Source organism: Pongo pygmaeus, chromosome 5, assembly GCF_028885625.2.
Source record: "Pongo pygmaeus isolate AG05252 chromosome 5, NHGRI_mPonPyg2-v2.0_pri, whole genome shotgun sequence".
In the NCBI taxonomy this organism is placed as follows: domain Eukaryota; kingdom Metazoa; phylum Chordata; class Mammalia; order Primates; family Hominidae; genus Pongo; species Pongo pygmaeus.
The window spans coordinates 69752191-69772507 of NC_072378.2; the positions used below are offsets into that span (position 1 = coordinate 69752191).

General features: G+C 36.8%; 2 protein-coding genes across 20 annotated transcripts in view; one reads left to right on the forward strand and one right to left on the reverse strand.

The window, feature by feature from the left end:
- The window catches only part of COL9A1 (collagen type IX alpha 1 chain), a 207954-nt gene extending 207390 nt beyond the window's left edge, over positions 1–564 (reverse strand). The window contains exon 1 of the mRNA XM_054492376.2: positions 238–564. The gene's annotated coding sequence lies outside the window, so the exon portion shown is untranslated. The remainder of the gene's footprint in view (positions 1–237) is intronic.
- Positions 1–20317, forward strand: part of FAM135A (family with sequence similarity 135 member A) — a 153748-nt gene that overhangs the window by 636 nt on the left and 132795 nt on the right. For 10 of the 19 annotated variants that reach the window (XM_054492356.2, XM_054492364.2, XM_063666308.1 and 7 more), the window contains exons 2-3: positions 1332–1417; positions 14140–14255. In XM_054492356.2, the coding sequence (XP_054348331.1) occupies positions 14179–14255 (77 nt within the window). In that variant the 5' untranslated portion in view covers positions 1332–1417; positions 14140–14178. Of the gene's footprint in view, positions 1–1331; positions 1418–12398; positions 12539–14139; positions 14256–20317 lie in introns of all 19 variants that reach the window. The other 9 variants (XM_063666309.1, XM_054492355.2, XM_054492372.2 and 6 more) reach the window with 3 other exon arrangements.

Genomic DNA, 20317 nt, shown 5'->3' on the forward strand with positions numbered 1-20317 from the left:
GCGCGCGTCCCTCGACCCGTTCTTCCTGAACCTCGCGCCTAGCGTGTTTGCCCTTCACCCCTGCTCCATCTTCGTCGCTCTGTCCCTCCTTTACCCGCTTTCGTGGTTCTGCTTTTTCATCCCGCGCCTCCCACGTGTCTTTTTGCCTGGGTGGTCCCTCCTGGTCCCTCCTTGGGAAAGAGCGTATCTCTGTGCTTCCATCCCTAGCCTGGCTCTTCCCTGTCCGGAGCTCCTTACCCTGGCCGACCAGGTTTCTCACTCTTGTTACCTCCATAATTTCTTCCTTGGTTTTATTTTCTCTCATCCACCTCCTTTCGGTACTTCCTCCTGGTTCCGTTTTTGTTAGTTGCCGATTGTATTTTGCTTTAGCATCGCTTTGCATTGGAGTTCATTCCATGCCCCATCTTAGCTTCGGAAACCCTCACTCCCTTCGCTTTCCTTTGGTACCCTGCTTCATCGCTTTCTGTCTAATGGCCCCTATCCTCACGTCCTTTTCTATTCTGCACCCAGTGAGTCTCTAATCTCAATTTTTTCCCCTCCAAAACTCTTCCACCCTCCCCCCCATTTGTATAAGTCAGGCCTCTTAACTTCATTCCATTTGTTTTACTTTTTATTAAATCTCTGAAGACTTCTTTGTGACATACCCTTCTAGTCCTTGCTGCTTTCTGCCTAAACTAGGTATCCACTCAGTGTTTCTAGTTCATCTTCCAGTTTAATAACATTTCTTCTTTCTTTACCTACCGGTTGGTGAAAGTATCATCAAAAGAGTGACAGTAGCAATAAATCGGTTACACTTACTGATTAAAGCATTAATTTTTAAGAATTATGTTTACCTGACATGCCTGGAAAAGCAACTTGAGTACAGACTTCATGAAACTATAATGGGTTAAGACTTGTTAAAGGTTGACCTACAAACATACACTTAAAATTTGGAAATTGTCTTGTCCTCCATTAGGTAGCTGTCCAAGAACTAATCTTAAATGAAATCTAACAGAATTTCTTTTATAAAATGTATTATTAATTTATTTTATACATTTGCTATTGCAATTGATTGCATAATTTTCCTGAGAGTCTCTGTTCTCTAATAATTGCATACAATTTCTGCTACGTTTAGAATTAGTGTGCTTATGGGAGACATACGTGAGAAGTATTAAATTTTTTAATTGAGCAAAAGAACTTTCTAAACGGTTTTGTAATTTTTTTCCTCCATTGCATTTTGATCAAGATTTGGCTTAAATAAAGCTGCTCTTTCCATAGATAATGGTATAGTATCTTATTTTGAAGGCATCTGCTGAAGCAATTATGTTTAGTGAAGTTTGTCTTTATTGTAGGGTTGAAGATCAACTGGATTATGTATTTGGTTCTGGAATCTCAAAGCAGTCCACAAACAAATTCTTCCTTATGTTGTCTGTGTCAGGTAGGAATTAAGTTTTCTGTTTCTGTTTTAAGAAGGGAAATACCAAGGCAAAAAAAAAAGTGTAGTTCCTTATTCAAAGTGATTTAAAGTAAAACTAGGAGGCTCTAGTGTCATCAAACCACACTTCTTTGAGGAGAACTAGCAATTGTTGTGTATAGTAAGAGGTGATGCACTCATCAGCTTTTAAGATTTTTTAGAAATGATTTTTCGAATGCAAATAGAGAAAATGTTGCTTCTCAAGGAAGCTTGCACTTCCTTCAAAGCCAGGTCTTTTTATTTTTAGGTAAACATTCATTTAAAAAAAGTAAATGCCTACAAATTCTTGCTGGTATTTTTAGTGAGTTGGTTCCTGTGCTCTTATGAATTAAATAGGGATTTGTGGTGGACAGCAGGCAGAAGACTAGAATTTCTAGTCAGAATATATGAGCTCTTATGATGACTCGTGACATTAGTTTGTAGAACCCACTTAACCTGTGTATCTCAGTGTCTCCAGCTGTAAAGTATGGATAATAAAGGTGACCTCCCAGTAATCTCTCAATAGCAAAGCAAGCCCTAGTCATTTAAACATGCTTAGGGCCACCGCAGACAAAAATTGCTATATAAATACTTAGTTTTTATCTCTTTAATTTTAGACTGTGTAGTAAGAGTATAATTGACTGCTTAAATCCCAAATCAAACAGATTTCTTTTTTAAATTTCAGACTTCTGTGAAAAGTCTAGTAGAATGCTGGTGAACTGTGGACTAGCACTCTATTATAGACTTTTCTAATGTACTAGATAGATGTACCAAATAAAATGACTTGACTCTGAAAGAAGTGCAAGCTTCCTTGAGAAGCAGCAGTTCTAATGTACTTGAGTTTTCTAATTAGTACATTAACTAATGTGTGAACATTAGTCAATGTGCATACACAGTGAAACAGACACTGCAGCATTCAGTTTGTAAAACAGATACTCCTTTTGTTTGCCACGAGTTGACACTGAAAGGAAATGTAAGAGTTACACCTATATCTTTAGTTAATCCTTAATTTTGTTTTATATTTTTATCTTGTTTACATTAAATAAAATCTTTATTTTGTTTACATTAAATCGTTGTGAGGGCTGTTTAGGGGATAGAAAAGCCAAGGATTTCCTTTGCTTTGATTCTAGGTATTGAGGAAAAAGTGCTTAACATTGAGTTTTTTATATGTACATGTGTGCATTTAAATAAATGGATGGAGATGAGGGCATATAGATTTGAAGTGTTTTTTCATGAGTTGTTTGTCAGGAAGAAGGTTTAGAGATGACTAGGAATAAGGTGGGGTGTGGTGGCTCGTGCCTGTAATTCTAACACTTTGGGAGGCTGAGGCAGGAGGATCTCTTGAGGCCAGGAGTTCAAGACCAGCCTGGGCAACAGAGCGAAAGAAACCCTCTCTTAATTAAAAGAAAGAAAGAGGAATAAGAAGCAGGATGGTGATATAGACGAAATCATTCTTAATGGACTCAATGGTTTTTCAGAAAAGTTACAAAGCATAAGTGATTAGGCAGGTCTGGGTTTTTCAGAAGGAATAAAGTGAAACAACTCCACAGTAGGTTCACATTTTATTTTTAAAGATTGGCAGTTGTTAACAAGTACATACTTGGTTATTGATGATGTGCTAAATTTAAAATAAATATTAGCTTCTTTTTTCTTAATAGAAATGTAAAAGTATCAGGCGTATTATACCATTAAGAGACATCAACTTGAGTAACTAACCCTTCAGGTAGTTCTTATTTTGATGAAAAAGATTTGATAAACTATCTCTCAACCGAGAAACCATTCTGAGAAAATTATAGCATATTTCCTTTTATGGCATTAGGTCTCTATGAGATCATCCAGAATATAGAACATATTTCTAAATTATGTTATGAATATATTGATAATAGACTGGGACTTTTTTTGTTTTTTTTTTTTTTTTTTTTTGACAGAGCCCCACTGTATTGCCTCTACCTCCCGGATTCAAGCGATTCATGTGCCTCAGCACGTGAATCCAAGTAGCTGGGATTACATGCCCAGGCCACCACGCCTGGCTAATTTTTGTATTTTTAGTAGAGATGGGGTTTCGCCATATTGGCCAGCTGGTCTCAAACTCCTGGCCTTAAGTGATTCACCCGCCTCAGCCACCCAAAGTGCTGGGATTACAGGCATGAACTACTATGCCTGGCTGTAGTCTGAGACATTTCTGTTAAGTGTTATGAAATGTTCTTTTGCTACCGGTCTTAATTTAACCTGAACTAGAATAAGTATTCCTTTATTGAAATGCCCTTGAAGTTGCCTATAGGATGCAGCTGTTTCATTCATTATTGTTTTTAGAGCAGTGTTAACTATGACACTTGCTCTTTGATGTCTTCAGATTGCCAGCAAGTCATAGGCTTACATTGAAAATACTGCTGTCCATAAATGTCTAAGCAGCAAGGTCAGGCCTTATTAGCAATAAAAAATGTAAGACTGTGGAAGCCTATATACCCTTTACCATCTCTTTTATCTTTTGGAATTGAGAATCCCAGATTTTTAGAACAGCCTCAGGTTTACCATATTTGGTATTATCAACAGAGAAACATATAGCTTTTTAAAACATAGTTTGTCTTATATTCTAAAAAGCTATTCTCATTGTCTTTCCTTTGGAAGATGTCCTTTCTCACTCTCTCCACCAAAGAGAAAAAATTAGTGTTCTATTTTTTTCTTAAGTATTTTTATAATTCATGCAATATGGCATATGGCTGGCCCTCATGAGTTCATTTTGATGAGTGAGGAGTGGCTGCAAAAGTTTCTAGACAAGGGATTTTCCTTACTTTGTGCCCTTTAGTGTAATGATTCTAATAATCTCACCTTTGGTGCGAATCACTTTTAAGATGAGATAATGTTTGGGATAAAAGTTGTATATGTGAATGATTGTAGGGCAAAAGAAGGTCATGAGTGATGATGATCTACAGAGTGAGGCAAGTGACAGCTGGCTTGTCATTTTATTTAATTTATTTGTTTGTTTATTTATTTATTTATTTTTTGAGCTGGAGTGTGCTCTGTTACCCAGGCTGGAGTGCAGTGGTGTGATCTCAGCTCACTGCAACCTCCTCCGCAAGGGTTCAAGCGATTCTCCTGCCTCAGCTTCCTGAGTAGCTGGGATTACAGGCGCGTGCCATCACGCCCAGCTAATTTTCGTATTTTTAGTAGAGACAGGGTTTCGCTATGTTGGCCAGGCTGGTCTCGAACTCCTGACCGCAGGTGATCCACCCAAAGTGCTGGGATTACAGGCATGAGCCGCCGTGCCCGGCCTGGCTTGGCCATTTTAGAGCAGGGATATAATCCAGTGACTGAGCATGTTTAGTCCCTGTAAGAGGGAGCTTACTTACAAAGATGGGCAGGAGGTCAGGGCCTCAGCCAATCAAGAAGGAAACTGAATATAAATCAAGAAATACGACTATAACTCAGATAGTCAGACTGAACCAAACCAATACAGACCTAACCAATTCAGGTGGCCAGAATTTACACCAGATAGCAGGTTTAGGGATGCAAGACTAATCCACATGTCACTGGCTGATTGTTTGCAGTTTACTGCTGTATGATCTGACTTGGTCAAGATTAGCTCAAAGACTGTAAGGGCCAGAGCTTATGTTGATTAGAGTTCTGTGCTATAGGTGACTGGGATTTAGAAAAGATGGCAGCTAGGTGTACCTTCTGCCAGGAAACTCATTTTCCTACTCCCCTGGGTCGGCTACAGAACATGACTTACAATAATACTTTGTTATTTACAACAGAACAGCATTCTCAAGATTTCTAAGAGTATTCCTGTTTTGGCTGGGCATGGTGGCTCACACCTGTAATCCCAGCACTTTGGGAGGCTGAGGCAGGCAGATCACGAGGTCAGGAGTTCAGGACCAGCCTGGCCAATATGGTGAAACCCAGTCTGTACTAAAAATATAAGAATTAGCTGGGCGTGGTGGCGCACACCTGTAGTCCCAGCTGCTTGGGAGGCTGAGGCAGGAGAGTCACTTGAACCTGGGAGGCAGAAGTTGTAGTGAGCCAAGATCGCGCCAGTGCACTCCAGCCTGGGTGACAGAGCGAGACTTCTTCTCAAAAAAAAAAAAAAAAGTATTCCTGTTTTGGGCTTCTTGCTTATTCCTTTAGAGAAGGCCCAAGAACATCAATGCAAAATTAGACTACCTAGTATTAAATGTACTGCATTAACCTCCTTCTAGATTTAGAACATCTCTCTGTTCCCATCATTCCCATCATATTTCTGTTTAGCAAACTTGAATTTAATTAAATAGTATACAGATTACATGTTTTTCCCTCGGTTGGTCTCAGATCTGGAATGTCAGTCTCAGTTCCCACATACTGTCATAGTGTAAGCCCCTCATCTAATTGTGTGTGAATCTGCTGTTCCTTCATTTGGTATCAGTTCTCATATGTCTCTCATAATGTGAGCCTCTCATTACATTGAATGAACATTTCAAAGTATGTATATTTTTTGTGCAATATGGCCCCTGAATCCACGTTTACTACATTCTCTGGCGTTTAGGTGAAGAAATCGAATTTTTTCTTAAAGCTAAAGGAAAAAGTGAATATATTGTGCTTAATGTGAGTGATATATTCGTTGCCAACATGAGGCCTAAGGGGTTTTTAAGGGTTTTTAATTCGGTCTGTAGGCGACTTTTGCCTTATGTGGTATCTTTTGGGCATCGTTATTCAGACTATCAGTATTTTGGGCTTTGAACCAATTTGTTTCATGGATGCTAACTTGGAAGTAGGATTAAGAAACGAGCTGTTGTCACCATAGTTTATGGAAGTAGTACTGTTTTTCCTTAGAGTGACAAAAGGGAGTGTCTGGAATCTCCAATTTGTTCAACTTCTTTACCCTCTAGCTTAGGAGAAAGAACATCCTCAGGGCATCTGTGGGTTCGTAATTCAGGAGTCAAGGCTGTTTCATGATTTCTGTGAGAGAATCTGATCAGTCCCTGTGGTCTCCAGTCCATCTTGAGGGACCTGTGACTCTTAGTTTTGGATGTGTCCATTTCCTCTTTTAGGTTCTGAAGCACTCATGAATTCTGACTATGTACAAGGTAGTTAGCTATTGTTTTAGGATCACTGGAGATGGTGCAAGAACATCTCCCACATTTTTCCAGATATGCATGCCTGGACTCTCCTTTGTGGATATTGGATGTAACTCAGCTGATCTGATGGGAGCGAAGATCCCTGTAGTCTTAGGAACTATGTATGATTTTATGTACTTAGTACCATATTTGACGGAGTTAACTATACACTCCAGCAGTTGAAGGGATGGCTTGGTATTCCTAGACTATGCTATCCAGTAGAAGTATGTGAGATGTATAATTTAAATTTTTCTAATAACCACATTTAAAAAATTAAAAATAAACAAGTAAAATTAATTTTAATAGTAATTTAATCCATATTTCCAAAACATCATTTCAAGATGTGATAAATATTTTAAAAACATATTAATGAGATATTTATGTTCTTTTTTGTACTAAGTCTTTGAAATTCTTTGTATACTTTATACTTACGGCATACCTCAGCACACACTACTTTTTTTTGTTTGTTTTTGGAGACAGAGTCTTACTGTGTCGCCCAGGCTGGAGTGTGTGGCGCGATCTCAGCTCACTGCAGCCTCAACCTCCTGGGCTCAAGCAGTCCTCCCACCTCAGCTTTCCGAGTAGCTAGGACCACAAGTGTGCACTACCACACCTAGCTAATTTTTGTATTTTATGTAGAGACAAGGTTTTGCCATGTTGCCCAGGCTGCTGTCGAACTCCTGAGCTCAAGCAGTCTGCCTGTCTCAGCCTCCCAAAGTGCTGGGATTATAGGTGTGAGCTACCACGCCTGGCCCACACTACTTTTTTTTAGTGTTCTACATTTTTAACTATTAAGGTAAAATGTAATCCCATCAAAATGATAAAGCTATGTTTAATGGAAAAATATTTTACACTGCTTCTGTGTTTGGATTTAAATTTAAATTAATTTAAAATTAAATAAAATTAAAAATTCAGTTTTTCAGTCACAGTAGTCACATTTCACTCGTTCAGTGGACACATGTTACAATGGCCACCATGTTGGACAGAGCAGCTCTAGAGGACCAAGAATGTCTTTCAGATTAATCAGTAAGTTTGTTTCTTTGAGAGTAAGCTAACTTTCCCCAAGGTATTAATAAGATAGTTGTCAGATTGTTTACCCTATCAGGTTTGATTGGCAGAGAAATCAAATCCCTTCTTGTCTCTAAGGGCTTTTCACGTAAGTTTCTCACTTAGTTTCAGAGTCATTTCCTGTTTGGGATCCCCCTCTAGCTTTTTTGGATTGGTATTTGTAGTTTACTTGGCTGGATTCTCACTTACTGACCTGGGATATGACCCAGTAAGGAGCCCCATTTGAATAGACCTCCAGATGATTTCAGTTTTATGCCACTTTGCCAGGGCCAGTAGGACAGAATGAACAATTCAATCTCCAGTAAGTCAGCTGATTCCAGTCGTTTCAAAGGCATAGGTTTAAAGTAACAGGTTCCAAACCAGCCAGCAGACTGTGCAGGAGGGTCATGAAACTCTTGGCTTCTTGTAGGTACAGAGAGTTCCTTGCAATGGAGAATCTGCCATGCATCGTCTGGGTAAAAGGAAAAAAGCTCTTTCTGCAACTTCTTGAGAGGACAGACCTGAGTTTTTTTGGTTCATAGAATCTGTGTAAGCCAGAGATTTTGCACTGTTAGCCCACAGAATGAATTTGCTCTGTTGTTGAATTTTGTTTGAAATACACGGTTTGTTTTGTTTTTATAACTAGTTGGTAGCATCTAAAATTAAGGAGATTTCACCTTTAAGGACAAAAAAGACTTCCAACTACCTCTTGAAAATTTAGAAGACCCTGATAGTGTTATGCCAGCAAGAACTGACTGGAGCTAAGTAGCCATTGCTCCCTATAGCTGGAAAACAAGTAGTTTATAAGAAGAGGATCAGACAGATCCCCTTTGACTCCAACAGTCCTCTGAATTATTTTTCCCTTTCTCTCTTTTGCCTGCTCTCCTTTTCCTTTAGTCCCGTCTTTGTATTTTTTCTTCTACCACAAAAATAAAAATATTCCTTCTTTTAGGCAGAGGGGAGGTAGTGGAAAACAGATTTATCAGCATCATTATGTATATATCTGTACATGTATGTTTCTATTTAGGGGATAATCAATACAAAGGGGGTAGATTAAAGGAAATTAGGCAGCAACAATAGAACAAAAAGCACAACAGGATGCAAGAGTAAGAGTGGAAGAAACTGCAAACAGGCCTTGAACTTATACTGATAAAGGAATTTTATCACCAAAATTTGTTCATGCATATTTCTGCTTTCAGTATATCACTGTAATAATTCCTTTCTCCAAGTTGGTTGAGTTTCAATTGGAGACAAATAATAATAGTTACTATTTATGGAATCTTTAATGCTAATTTATTGTTCCTTAAATATTAAGTTGAGTACTGTGTGCCAGGCAATAGGAATATAGCAGTGAACAGAGTAGTCAGAATGTCCTGCCTTCATGGAACTTTCATTTTAGTGAAGGAGAAACATTAAAGACTAATAAGTAAAATATTTAGTATGTTAGGTGGGGATAAGTGCTGAGGAAAAAATAAAGGACTAAAGAGACATGGTATGCCAGGAATAAAGAATTAATATTTTTGATAGTGCAGCCAGAAAAGGCCTAATTGGGAAGCTGGTATTTGAGTCAAGGCCAGAGGGAAGTGAAGGAGTGAGTCATGTGGATGTCTGGAGAGAAGAATGTTCCAGGGAACAACAAGTGCAGAGGCCCTGAGGCAGGAATATATTTCATGCGTTCAAAGAGTAAAAAGGAAATAAGTATGATGGGAGTGAGGAGAATCGTAGGAGATGAAGTCAGAGAAGATTCAGATTACATCATATAATTTTATAAGCCGTTTTAAGACAGTAAGATTGGAAGCCACAGAGGGTTTGGAACAGAGGAGAGAGGCAAAAGCTGGTTTTTTGAAAATAGCCTGAAGAGGGGGAATATATTAGTTAGGGTATAGAGTAGGCATAGCTGCTGTAACAAAGAGTTATGAGACATGAAAGTCTGAGCAGTCTAGGTAGGGAAGACATTCAGTAATCCAGAATTTGTCCATTTTTTTGCTTTACCGTTCTTGAGGACTTGGTCCTAATCTATGTGATCAAAACTAGGGACACTGTCAAGTTGGTATTCCAGCCTGTAAGAAAAAGGGAAGCAGATGAAGTCCAGAGCAAAGAATTTCCTTTTAAACAAGTGAAGCAGATATTACATGTTTCACTTCAGTTTACATTCCATGGATAGGATCACTTGACATCAAGGGAGGTTGGGAAATATAGTCTCAGGCTGGGTGACCATTTGGCTAAAAAGAAGGGAAAACAGACGTGACAAGCGGTCTACCACAGTCTGCCACTTTGGCCTTCATCTTACCTATTAATAATATTCCTATATTTCTTCCTCAAGGGAGACAACCCATAGTACCCTCCATTAGTTGCATTAATCCAAGCTCACTGAGAGGCACAGTACTTTCAGATCTGCAAGTCCAGTGACCTATAAACAAATCACAGTTATCTACTCCTCCTCCATCCCTCCCACACATACCCAACATATTATAGTGGATCAGAAACAGGAAAACAGTAATAAAATCTCCCATTTGGGAAAATAAACAATGAGAAAACTCTTTTCATGAGAATGATGAAGATCTCATGCCCTCGCAGTGGTTTAATATCCTTAGTTCTGCTTTCTGGTAAGAATGAATGCCAATATTCATTGCATTAAGATCCCTGTCTTTGCTGTCTGGGTGTTTCTTCCTTACATTAACCTCTATGGCCACATCTGAAGTTGATGTTGAAAGTTTGCCCACATTGAAGGCTATTCAGTTTTCATAGCCTGCTTCTTGCTACTGCAGGTTTGCCAGCTTGCAAGTTACACAGTCACAAGCTTTTGCACCCTAGCTTATAATTTATTTGATAAATACTATTCCGTCAGAAACATAATAGGATTCTTATACATTTCTCTCCATTCATTATAATTTATTTGATAAATACTATTCCGTCAGAAACATAATAGGATTCTTATACATTTCTCTCCATTCAGTTCTCTGTGCCAGTAACTACACCAAAGTTATTTTCTGGATGTGGTTCTTAAGCCTGCCTTATTTATTTCTGTCTATGCACCCAACATCTTTTGATGGCCTCATTTTAATGAAGCACATCCTCATCCCTCATTTTACTGGTCACTGTCTTAAAACTATTTGAAACAAGAAGTGTTGGTGGGATGGCAGCATCCTTAATCTAATCTTAACTGCAGAGCTGGATCCCCTTGTTTTGTCAAGAATTCCTTTGAGCAAGGCACTAAACCTGATATGGGGTATTGGCTGCAAGGCCCCACACTTAAGCGGCCTTATTTCTTTCCATCTTTGCTTACAAACTAGCCAATTCTTGCTTGAGTAAACATGGCAAAGAACCACCAACACCCAGTGTTGTGGCATTTTTCATCTACTTTTTCTGGGGCTATGGGCTTTTTATGGGCACTAGTTTTGCAGATTATTGTAGGCAACAGTTTCATCAATGGTTTTATTTCCACATAACAGTGGTTATTAGTACTGTAGTAGTATGTTTTCCTTTTGCCTGCTACCTAATTACTAAGCTAGTACCACGTTTTAGGATTTTGTTATAGCAGTATCTTAATTCTGATATTAATTTCTATATTAAGGAAAAGGCCAGCTTACTGAGTTAGGTGGTATGGGTGCTATCTGGACCCAAATCCCAAACCTATATTTTAAGCATTATGCTATTCATATATATATTCTGTATATCTAATATATATTAATATATATATAAAATATATATTACACACACACACAGAGTATACCTCTTCCTGATGGCTAGTTAACTTTTGAGATCAAGAACTTAGCTATACCTCATACTTACTATGATTCCTAGCCTATAGTAGGTGTTCAATAAATGTTTGAATGAACAAATACCCATTGTATAGCTGAGTAAGTTAAGGCATAGAGACTTGGCCAAAATTTACTCAGAATCAAAACCAGAACATAATCTAAACCCTGCACACAAGAACATATGTACAGGAGAAGGTATCTTTGACGTCATTTCCACAAAATGGGGAATATCTTATATAAAGATAGCATTGTTTGATCTTAGAAATAGTTACCATAAAATCTTTTGATGTGACTATTGAAGTTTAAAATAGCAGTTATGGGAGCTGGTAAAGTCTACAAATTTATAATGGAGAGAAGAAAAACTCTATCAAAGAGTGAACAGAACATGGTCTTTATTCCAACATTTTTAATACCTAAAATAATTATACCAAGGACAAAAGATAGATTTTTTTAAAATTTAAGCAGTATTTGAAATGTGAGGAAAACTATCCATAGCACATTGAAGCAATCATTGTGTCAAAATATTTTAAATAGTTCTTTATACACACATACATACATATATGCATACATACACACACATACATATATACCTACTCAGGGAGTTACTTTAAAATGGTGAGTTCCACCTCTTAAAAATTAATGAGCTTATAATGTTTTGGGTATTCATGAGGGTTCCTACTGAACTAAGAAGTACTCTATTTGTTATTGTACTTTGAATTATACGTAAGTGAATCCTTAATAGAGATATAATAGTTAATGTTGATATTGTGAAACTGTGAATGAAAAAAGTCTCTAAAACTTATTCATAAGCCTTTGAAGGACATATATCTTTTATATAAATTGAAAATAGTAAGTAACTAACAAAACATAGGTTTCCTTAAAATAGACTTTTTTATGTCTACTATTTGGTTTGAGATGTTACTTTTTTTTCTCATGGGGGAACGGTGTATTTTTAACAACAGGAATCAGTAACTGGAAGTACAAGATTGGTTATTTAATAATGTTAAAAATGAGGCTTTGAAAAGCAGAGGTAAGAATATAACTTTTTTTGCACTTAATTCTTAATAGATTCGAATATTTGCCAAATTTCTATGAAGAACTGATTCAAGAATTGGGAAGGGTCTGAGATTTTACCCCACTTGGAAGCTAACAAGTTAGTCTGCCACGGTGCCATCGATGTTGGCAGGACATGAGAGTCATGAATCAAGGTCAAGGATTGTTTATGCTCATAGCACTAGCTAGAGTACCAGGTGACACCTGTATGTGAGTAGGTTGTGTTACAGGAGAAGAACGCTGAATTAGGAGAACCTGAGTCTTTTAGAATGGACAGTAAACCTGCCTGACTTTTTTCCTGGAGGGAGGCTTTATCTGTATTATACAGAACAGTAGACAAATCTGCCCTTTGTTCTAGTATAAGACACTATCTCTGACTTCTAAGATTGTTCATTATACAAACATCCTTGAAAAGATAGTCTGTAACAGAGGCTGTCTATGCCTCTGCTTGTGAGACGTGCAGAAACATGAGAGGTTTGTGAAGAATTGTCTTCCAACACTTTCTTACTCTGAATTGCTTTCTACACTTATCTTACTTAACAGTCCAAGAAGTTATTTTTAAAATATGTACTGTTGATAAGAATGATTGTTATAATTTTTTTTAAATAGTGAAAAAATGGAAACTACTGAAGTCACCCAACAATAGGGGATTGTTTAATTATTACATGTTCCCAGTGTCATAGTTAACAATTAATGGCCGGGCGCGGTGGCTCATGCCTGTAATCCCAGCACTTTGGGAGGCTGAGGTGAGCAGATCACTTGAGGCCAGGAGTTCAAGACCAGCCTGGCCAACATGGCGAAACCCCATCTCTACTAAAAATAAAAAAATTAGCTGAGCATGACGGCGCATGCCTATAGTCCCAGCTACTCAGAAGGCTGAGGCAGGAGAATGGCTTAAACCCCGGAGGCAGGGGTTGCAGTGAGCCGAGAGCATGCCACTTCACTCCAGCCTGGGTAACAGAGCGAGACTCTGTCTCACAAAAAAAAAAAAAAAAAAAAAAAATTAATATTGTAAAACTACATTTATTGACATATATGTTCACTGAATAATTAAGTGAAATAAGCAGATGATAAAATGTACATGTGGTTTGATCCCACTATTAAAAAAATTTACAAATGCACACACATGAAGAACGTACCAAAGTATGTATTTCAGTGGATGGAATTGTGAATATTTTCTATTTGTGCTTGTCTATTTTCTTTTCTTCAACTTCTTTGCAATTGAATACTTTAGAATTTGTAATAAAGGAAAAAATCTCTTTCTCTTTTTAAATTTAAAAGTGAAAAGTGATTTAAGAATTTTTTCTTCACTTAAAGAAAAACCTTTCATCGGTTTAACTGGGGATTGAAGAGTTAATTTTTTTTTGACTCTGGATTTACTTATATGTGCAATGTAGCACAAGAAGAGAATAATGAGATATCTTCACTATTTAAAAAAGTTACTATCTATAAGAGATAAAGTTGAGTTTGTTTTAGCAATATGTTGTATTATTTATTATCACATAAATGTCATCAAGGGTAAAAATCTTAGAAAAAGCTTTCTGACAGGACAATCTTAAATTATAGAGAGTAGTGCAACTTAGTAAGTATACATTCTGGTCCTATTTAGTTGGGTTAGGTTCTTAAGTACACTAAAATAATTTGTTTTTATTTTCTGCCTGTGTATCATATTCTAAAATATGTATAAATAATAGTATTTTTATAAGTTGGCATTTTTATTATGCTTCTCATGATTTTTTCCCTTTCCTTAACAAAGGTGCTGTTATCAGAATAGTCTTCTGGGTGTAAATTAAAAATGACTGAAGTTCAAGCAATGGTAGAATTCTCTGTGGAGCTAAACAAGTTCTACAATGTGGATTTGTTTCAGAGAGGGTATGTATTTTATTGTGAAAATGATATATTTTGCATAAGATGTACAGTTTAAATTTAAATTTAATTACATATTTTTATTCCAGCATATATAAGGAAAACAATGAACTATATTCAAGTAATTATTTTCTCAGATAAATTTTATTTATTAAATAGATATTTTGGGATTATTCACATGAATTTAATGATAATGCTGGATATACTGAACCTGTGTTTATGAATTTGTAGTGAGCCTTGAGAGGACTTTACTGTAAATGTATAAGGTCTAATTTTTGCTCTTTAAAATCTTATAGTATAATGGGAAAAAATAAGACATGCATACAAGGCAACTAAACAGAAATACAGACATACATGATGAAGCTTATTTCACTTGATTTTTCTATATCAGTGAATGTAGTTTTATAATATCATTTTTAATTATTAACCATTACACTGTGATGTGTTATAATTTAACAGTCACCGACTGTTGGGTATTTCATTTGTTTTCATCTTTTCACTATTTCACGAAAACACTATAACAATCATCTTTATCAGTGGTACCTATAAAGCAATTTAATAACTTCTTGGCCTTTTGGCTAAGATCAATAAGTATATATAAGAGGTGCTCTAGGAATCAACAGAAAGACGTCTTTCTGGTTTAGTATGTTAGAAAAGGCATTATGGAGGGATCACATCAAAGTATGGCTAAGACTTGAATAGGCAAAGTGTAAAGTGAAAGATCATATTTGTAAAGAGAACAGCATGATTCAGTACAGCCACATGAATCAAGTGTTGGAAATAGAAACGAACATGTTATTTTTAAGAATAATTAGGGGCCAGGTGTGGTGGCTCACACCTGTAATCCCAGCACTTTGGGAGGCCGAGGTGGGCGGATCACCAGAGGTCAGGAGTTTGAGACCAGCCTGGCCAACATGGTGAAACCCTATCTCTACTAAAAATAGAAAAATTAGCCAGGCAAGGTGGTGCACGCCTGTAATCCCAGCTACTTAGGAGTCTGAGGCAGGAGAATCGCTTGAACCCAGGAGACGGAGGTTGCAGTGAGCCGAGATTACACTAGTACACTCCAGTCTGGGCAACAGAGCAAGACTCCATCTCAAGGAACATTAAAAAAAATAAAAATAAAAAAAAGAATATTTAGGAAATTGGATATTTTCTAGGAGAATTACAGAAGAAAGATAGTAAAGAATGGTAAGGTTATATTTGTGAAAGACTTTAATGTCTAGAGAAGAGTTGACACTAGGGATTTGGGTAACCATCAATAGTTTCTAAGTAAGGGTAAAATTTTATCACTATTATTACAATAAGCACTTACTAACATGATGGATATTATGATATATTAGACTGATGGTTGTGTAGAAGAAATAGAAACCTAGGAAACAGTTTAGAGGCACTTGATAGTAACTCAAGATATAAATCTGGAGATCTATACAAAGAGTGGTGGCAGTGGGACTAACAGAAGAAGTAGAGCTAGAGATTCTCTATTTTTTTTGCCTTGACCTTGCCATCTTGTTGAAAAAATAAAAACAGCTGTGCCTGTGCTGTGGTCTGCTCTATATGGTCTCTAATTCCTTAGCAGGCCAGCCCAGACTTGTTCTCATGGTGGAGACAAGAGTCTGAGATAGAGAGCAGAAGGCCGGGTGCGGTGGCTCACGCCTGTAATCCCAGCACTTTTGGGAGGCCAAGGCGGGCAGTTCAGGAGTTTGAGACCAGCCTGGCCGACATGGTGAAGCCCCATCTCTACTAAAAATATAAAAATTACCCAGGTGTGGTGGTGGACACCTGTAATCCCAGCTACTCAGGAGGCTGAGGCAGAAGAATCGCTTGAACCCAGGAGACGTAGGTTTCAGTGAGCTGACACGGTGTCACTGCACTCCAGCCTGGGCGACAAAGTGAGACTCTATCTAAAAAAACAAAAAAAGAAAGAGAGCAGAAGATGCAAGTCTCCTTAAATTGACACACTGTTACTTCCACTGCATTCCATTGGCCAAGTAAGTCACAGTGCGAGGTCACGAGTCAGGCTGGTGGGTTTTTGGCCAGTATAATTCACTTTAAAAACTTTGTGGACTTTCCATATGGCTGATAAGTTAATTCCATGCTTTAAAGCCGACAGCCACAGTTGTTTTTGAAACACGCTTGCTCTCTAGATAGCATATCTACCAATCACTGCTACTTGGGGATTAGAATTCTGTGGGATCATGCCCATCAACTTTCTAAAAATCCTTTTGTCATGCTGAGAATGTCTGCTTACATCTTAATTCTTTTAGTGATCTTAAGAAAGGAAGCTACAGCTACATCCTTGAGTTGATCTTTGTTCATGGGCTTTGTTTTATTTTCAGGAGACTGCAGATGAAATAGTTTTATTTTCCAACCCAGCAAGTTCTAGTTGCTCTAGATTTCTTCTAGATTCTGCTTGTAAAATAACTAGCTCTTTCTGTAGTTCATCTCTATCTTGCAGAACCTTATTATACTTAGCTAGGAGCAACCAGTTGGCGTTTTTAGTATTCTGCTTGGAAATTAATTTGCTAAGTCCAAAAGTTTCTTAGATACATTGTCTGAATTATTCCAGGTTAGTGTAAGATAGCATATTACATCACTCCATACATGGTTACCATTTTCCTCATCTCCTATAGTTTCCTCATTATTTTTCCACCGTTTGTAGCTGTAACTGTTAGTTTGGCCCCAGAATTAATGCCACTTATTTTAAGTTTTTGTTATGGCACACACCAATTCTAGGTGTCGATTTCTGTATTATTTATTGTCACAATAATGCAGCTAACCACAAACACAAAGCCTCAGTGGCATTATGGCAATAAACATTTATTTTTGCTCCTAAGTCTGTGGATCATCTGAACGGTTCTACTGATCTGGGGTGGCTTGGCTCATCTTTGCTGGGCTCACTTCATGAATGCACAGTCAGATGGCAGATTGGCCAGGCACTAGCTGGATGCAGAGTGGCCTTAGCTGGGCAGTCTCAGTTCTGTTTCACAGTCTCTCATCCTGCAGCTTATTCTCCTGGACAAGGCATGGGTCCAAAGAAGAGAGAAGCCATGCAGGCAGACCTCGTTATCATCTAGGCTTGGAACTGATGCACTGTTACACCTCTACCACAAGATACTGGCCAAAGCAAGTCATAAGTAAGGCCAGCCCACATTTAAAAGGTGGGCAACTACACTCCACTTCTTAATGGGAGTCACATTGCAAGAGGTCTGAATATAAGGAAGAGCAAAATATTGGTGACATTTTTAAAATCAATCTACAGGTTACATTTTGTAGGTTTGTTTTTAACAGCATGATTTCGACAAGCTAAGTGTGTAAAAAGCAATTCAGTATTGGAGTTAGATTTGAAGACTAGCTAGAAAACAAATTGCTTGCTTAAGTTGTATTCATGAAAAAAATGATTATTTGGAAACCAATACTGTTTATAAAATATTTTTCAAATATATGTAGTGTCCTCTGACCTATATATAAAATATATCATTATAAAATTATAATATAAAATATTTTAATGTGTAATATAAACATAATATCAACATGTAAAATTGTTCTTTCCAAGTAAAACAACGTTACTCTTTAGACAAAGAAGTCATGATGTGAAATCACCTTGCTTAATAAAATCATGTTAAGTTTTACCTCATACAATTTTAACACAGTGTTGTGTATTAACAATCAATGCTATAAATGTGTTCTAAAGAATAGAGGATAGAAATGTAATAACTTAATATTCACAGGCACATTCTTTTAGCCACTAACCTCAGTTTTTTATTCTTCCTCTAGAAAAATAAATTCAAATTTTCTGACAATGGAAAAAATAGATGTATACTTAATCTCTACCTGCTGCACTTCTGTAAAGATACTAAAGAGCATCTCTTTCTCTTATGACTACTTATAAAAGATTTATTACTATTATAGTTCATTTTTATCTTTAATGTTAAAAACTAGATCTAAGCAGGAAAAGGATCTACATTATTATTACACTTGAAAAATAACTTATAGAAGAGCAAAATTAAATTTGTTAAGTAAAGCGCTTTTCCTGTTCATCTGTGAGAATATGTTTTTGTGGCCCTTTGCAACTTTCTTTCTTGAAGATCATTCTTTATAATGAGCTTAACAAAACATTGTTAATAAATAGACATCCTTACTTCTTTATAGCCCCATACCTAAGGTGATCCTTTAAAATTGTGTTTTACTTAACAGAGTATGGGAAATAAATAAGGTATGAAATAAGAACAGAAAAATAGATTGCTTTGCTTTAGTGTTTATCTCATTGCATTGGATTATTTATAGATAAATTGATTATATCTCTGTTTTTTCTGATTAAAATATTTTCTTCCCTTATATTTTCTCACTTTTTTTTAATATAAAGGAAGACATTGACTTTTTTTTCCTTATAATTCTCTTTAGGATCCTAAAATACACCTACAATTCAGAAGTACTTATACTGCCATATTTAAGATTATAACTTAATTAGCACAATAATTTTTCTTTTTAATTTGGCTGAATTGTAGGGACTGTTTTTAGAGTTAAAAGGACAATATAAAGCATCTAGTTTAAAAACTTATACAGTTTACAAATGGTATAAGAATTTAAGTTACAAAAATAAGTTTTTAAACACCCTGTTATGCTAGGATGTCCGTATAATTTATTGACCAAATCAAGATACTTTTTTTTTTTTTTTTTTTGAGACAGAGTCTTTGCTCTGTCGCCCAGGCTGGAGTGCGGTGGCTTGATCTCGGCTCGCTGCAAGCTCCGCCTCCCGGGTTCATGCCATTCTCCTGCCTCAGCCTTCCGAGTAGCTGGGACTACAGGCGCCCGCCACCACTCCCAGCTAATTTTTCGTATTTTTAGTAAAGACGAGGTTTCACCGTGTTAGCCAGTATGGTCTCGATCTCCTGACCTCATGATCCGCCCGCCTCGGCCTCCCAAAGTGCTGGGATTACAGGCATGAGCCACCGCACCCGGCCTTCAAGATACTTTTTAACATGAAAGGAGGCACTGTTAATAATCGGCCCAGACAAATGAAAACCAGGATGGCTTCAGGCAAACCAGGACATATGGCCATCCTTGTAATAATCAAATATACCTTAAATAAGTCTTGAATTTTTTTTTTTTTAAAGTAACTTAAAGCAGCAAACATTTGTTGTTTCTAATGAGTCTTTAGGTTGGAGCTTGGCTGATGTCATCGAAGCTTGTCCAAGCATTTATGGTCAGCTGTGGACTAATTGGTCTAAGATGGCCTTGGTTGGGACTCCTCAGCTCTCCTCCACATAATCTCTCATCCTCTAACAGGCTAGGCTGGGCTTAACGACTCTTAGCTTTAATTGAATTAGAAAATTGTATTTTTGCTTAGACTTATTGGGTGTAATAGATTAGTCAATGTTAAAAAAAAAAGTTATTTTAAAAAATCTGTGCTTGCCTTCAGAAAGGAATAAACAGATTACTAATGTATTTACATGATAATTAATTTTTACTATAATTACATTGTTTTGCCTTAATGGTAAACAGAAAGCTCAGATACTAACAATCTAAAGAAAAACTGGTTTTAATTTTGCTCTATTCTATCATTTGGTTTAATAGAGTTGATTTTTAAACTCTGAAAACGAAGTCAAAATTGTAAAGCATTGATCATAAATATGATGCTATTAAATGGAATGTGGATGTATGTCTTATAAATGAATTATCTTAAGATTTGTATTATATTAGGAGTGTCTAATTACAAGATAATAGACTTCCCAATGACTTCATTCAAAATACGTTTGTCAAGAGGACTCCAAAGGAGAAGGAAATATTGCCCTTTAAATAGATACAGAAACATTGCTATTTTTGAACACTTGTTCTCATTGGCATAAAGGGTAAGAGGGTGGAATTAAATTGTGGTTGTAGTAAATTTCAGTTAGGTTTTAAAGTGGGGGAAATTTTTCTTTGTTTAGAGATGATTGCAAAATTGTTAAAGTATCTTTTTCTAGAATGCTGTAGGTCAGTGCTATTCTCAGTAGCTTGTCTGCAGATGGTTTGTGACTGGTTCAGGATGAAGCACTGTTGCCAGAATGGAAATGAATGCTGCTTTC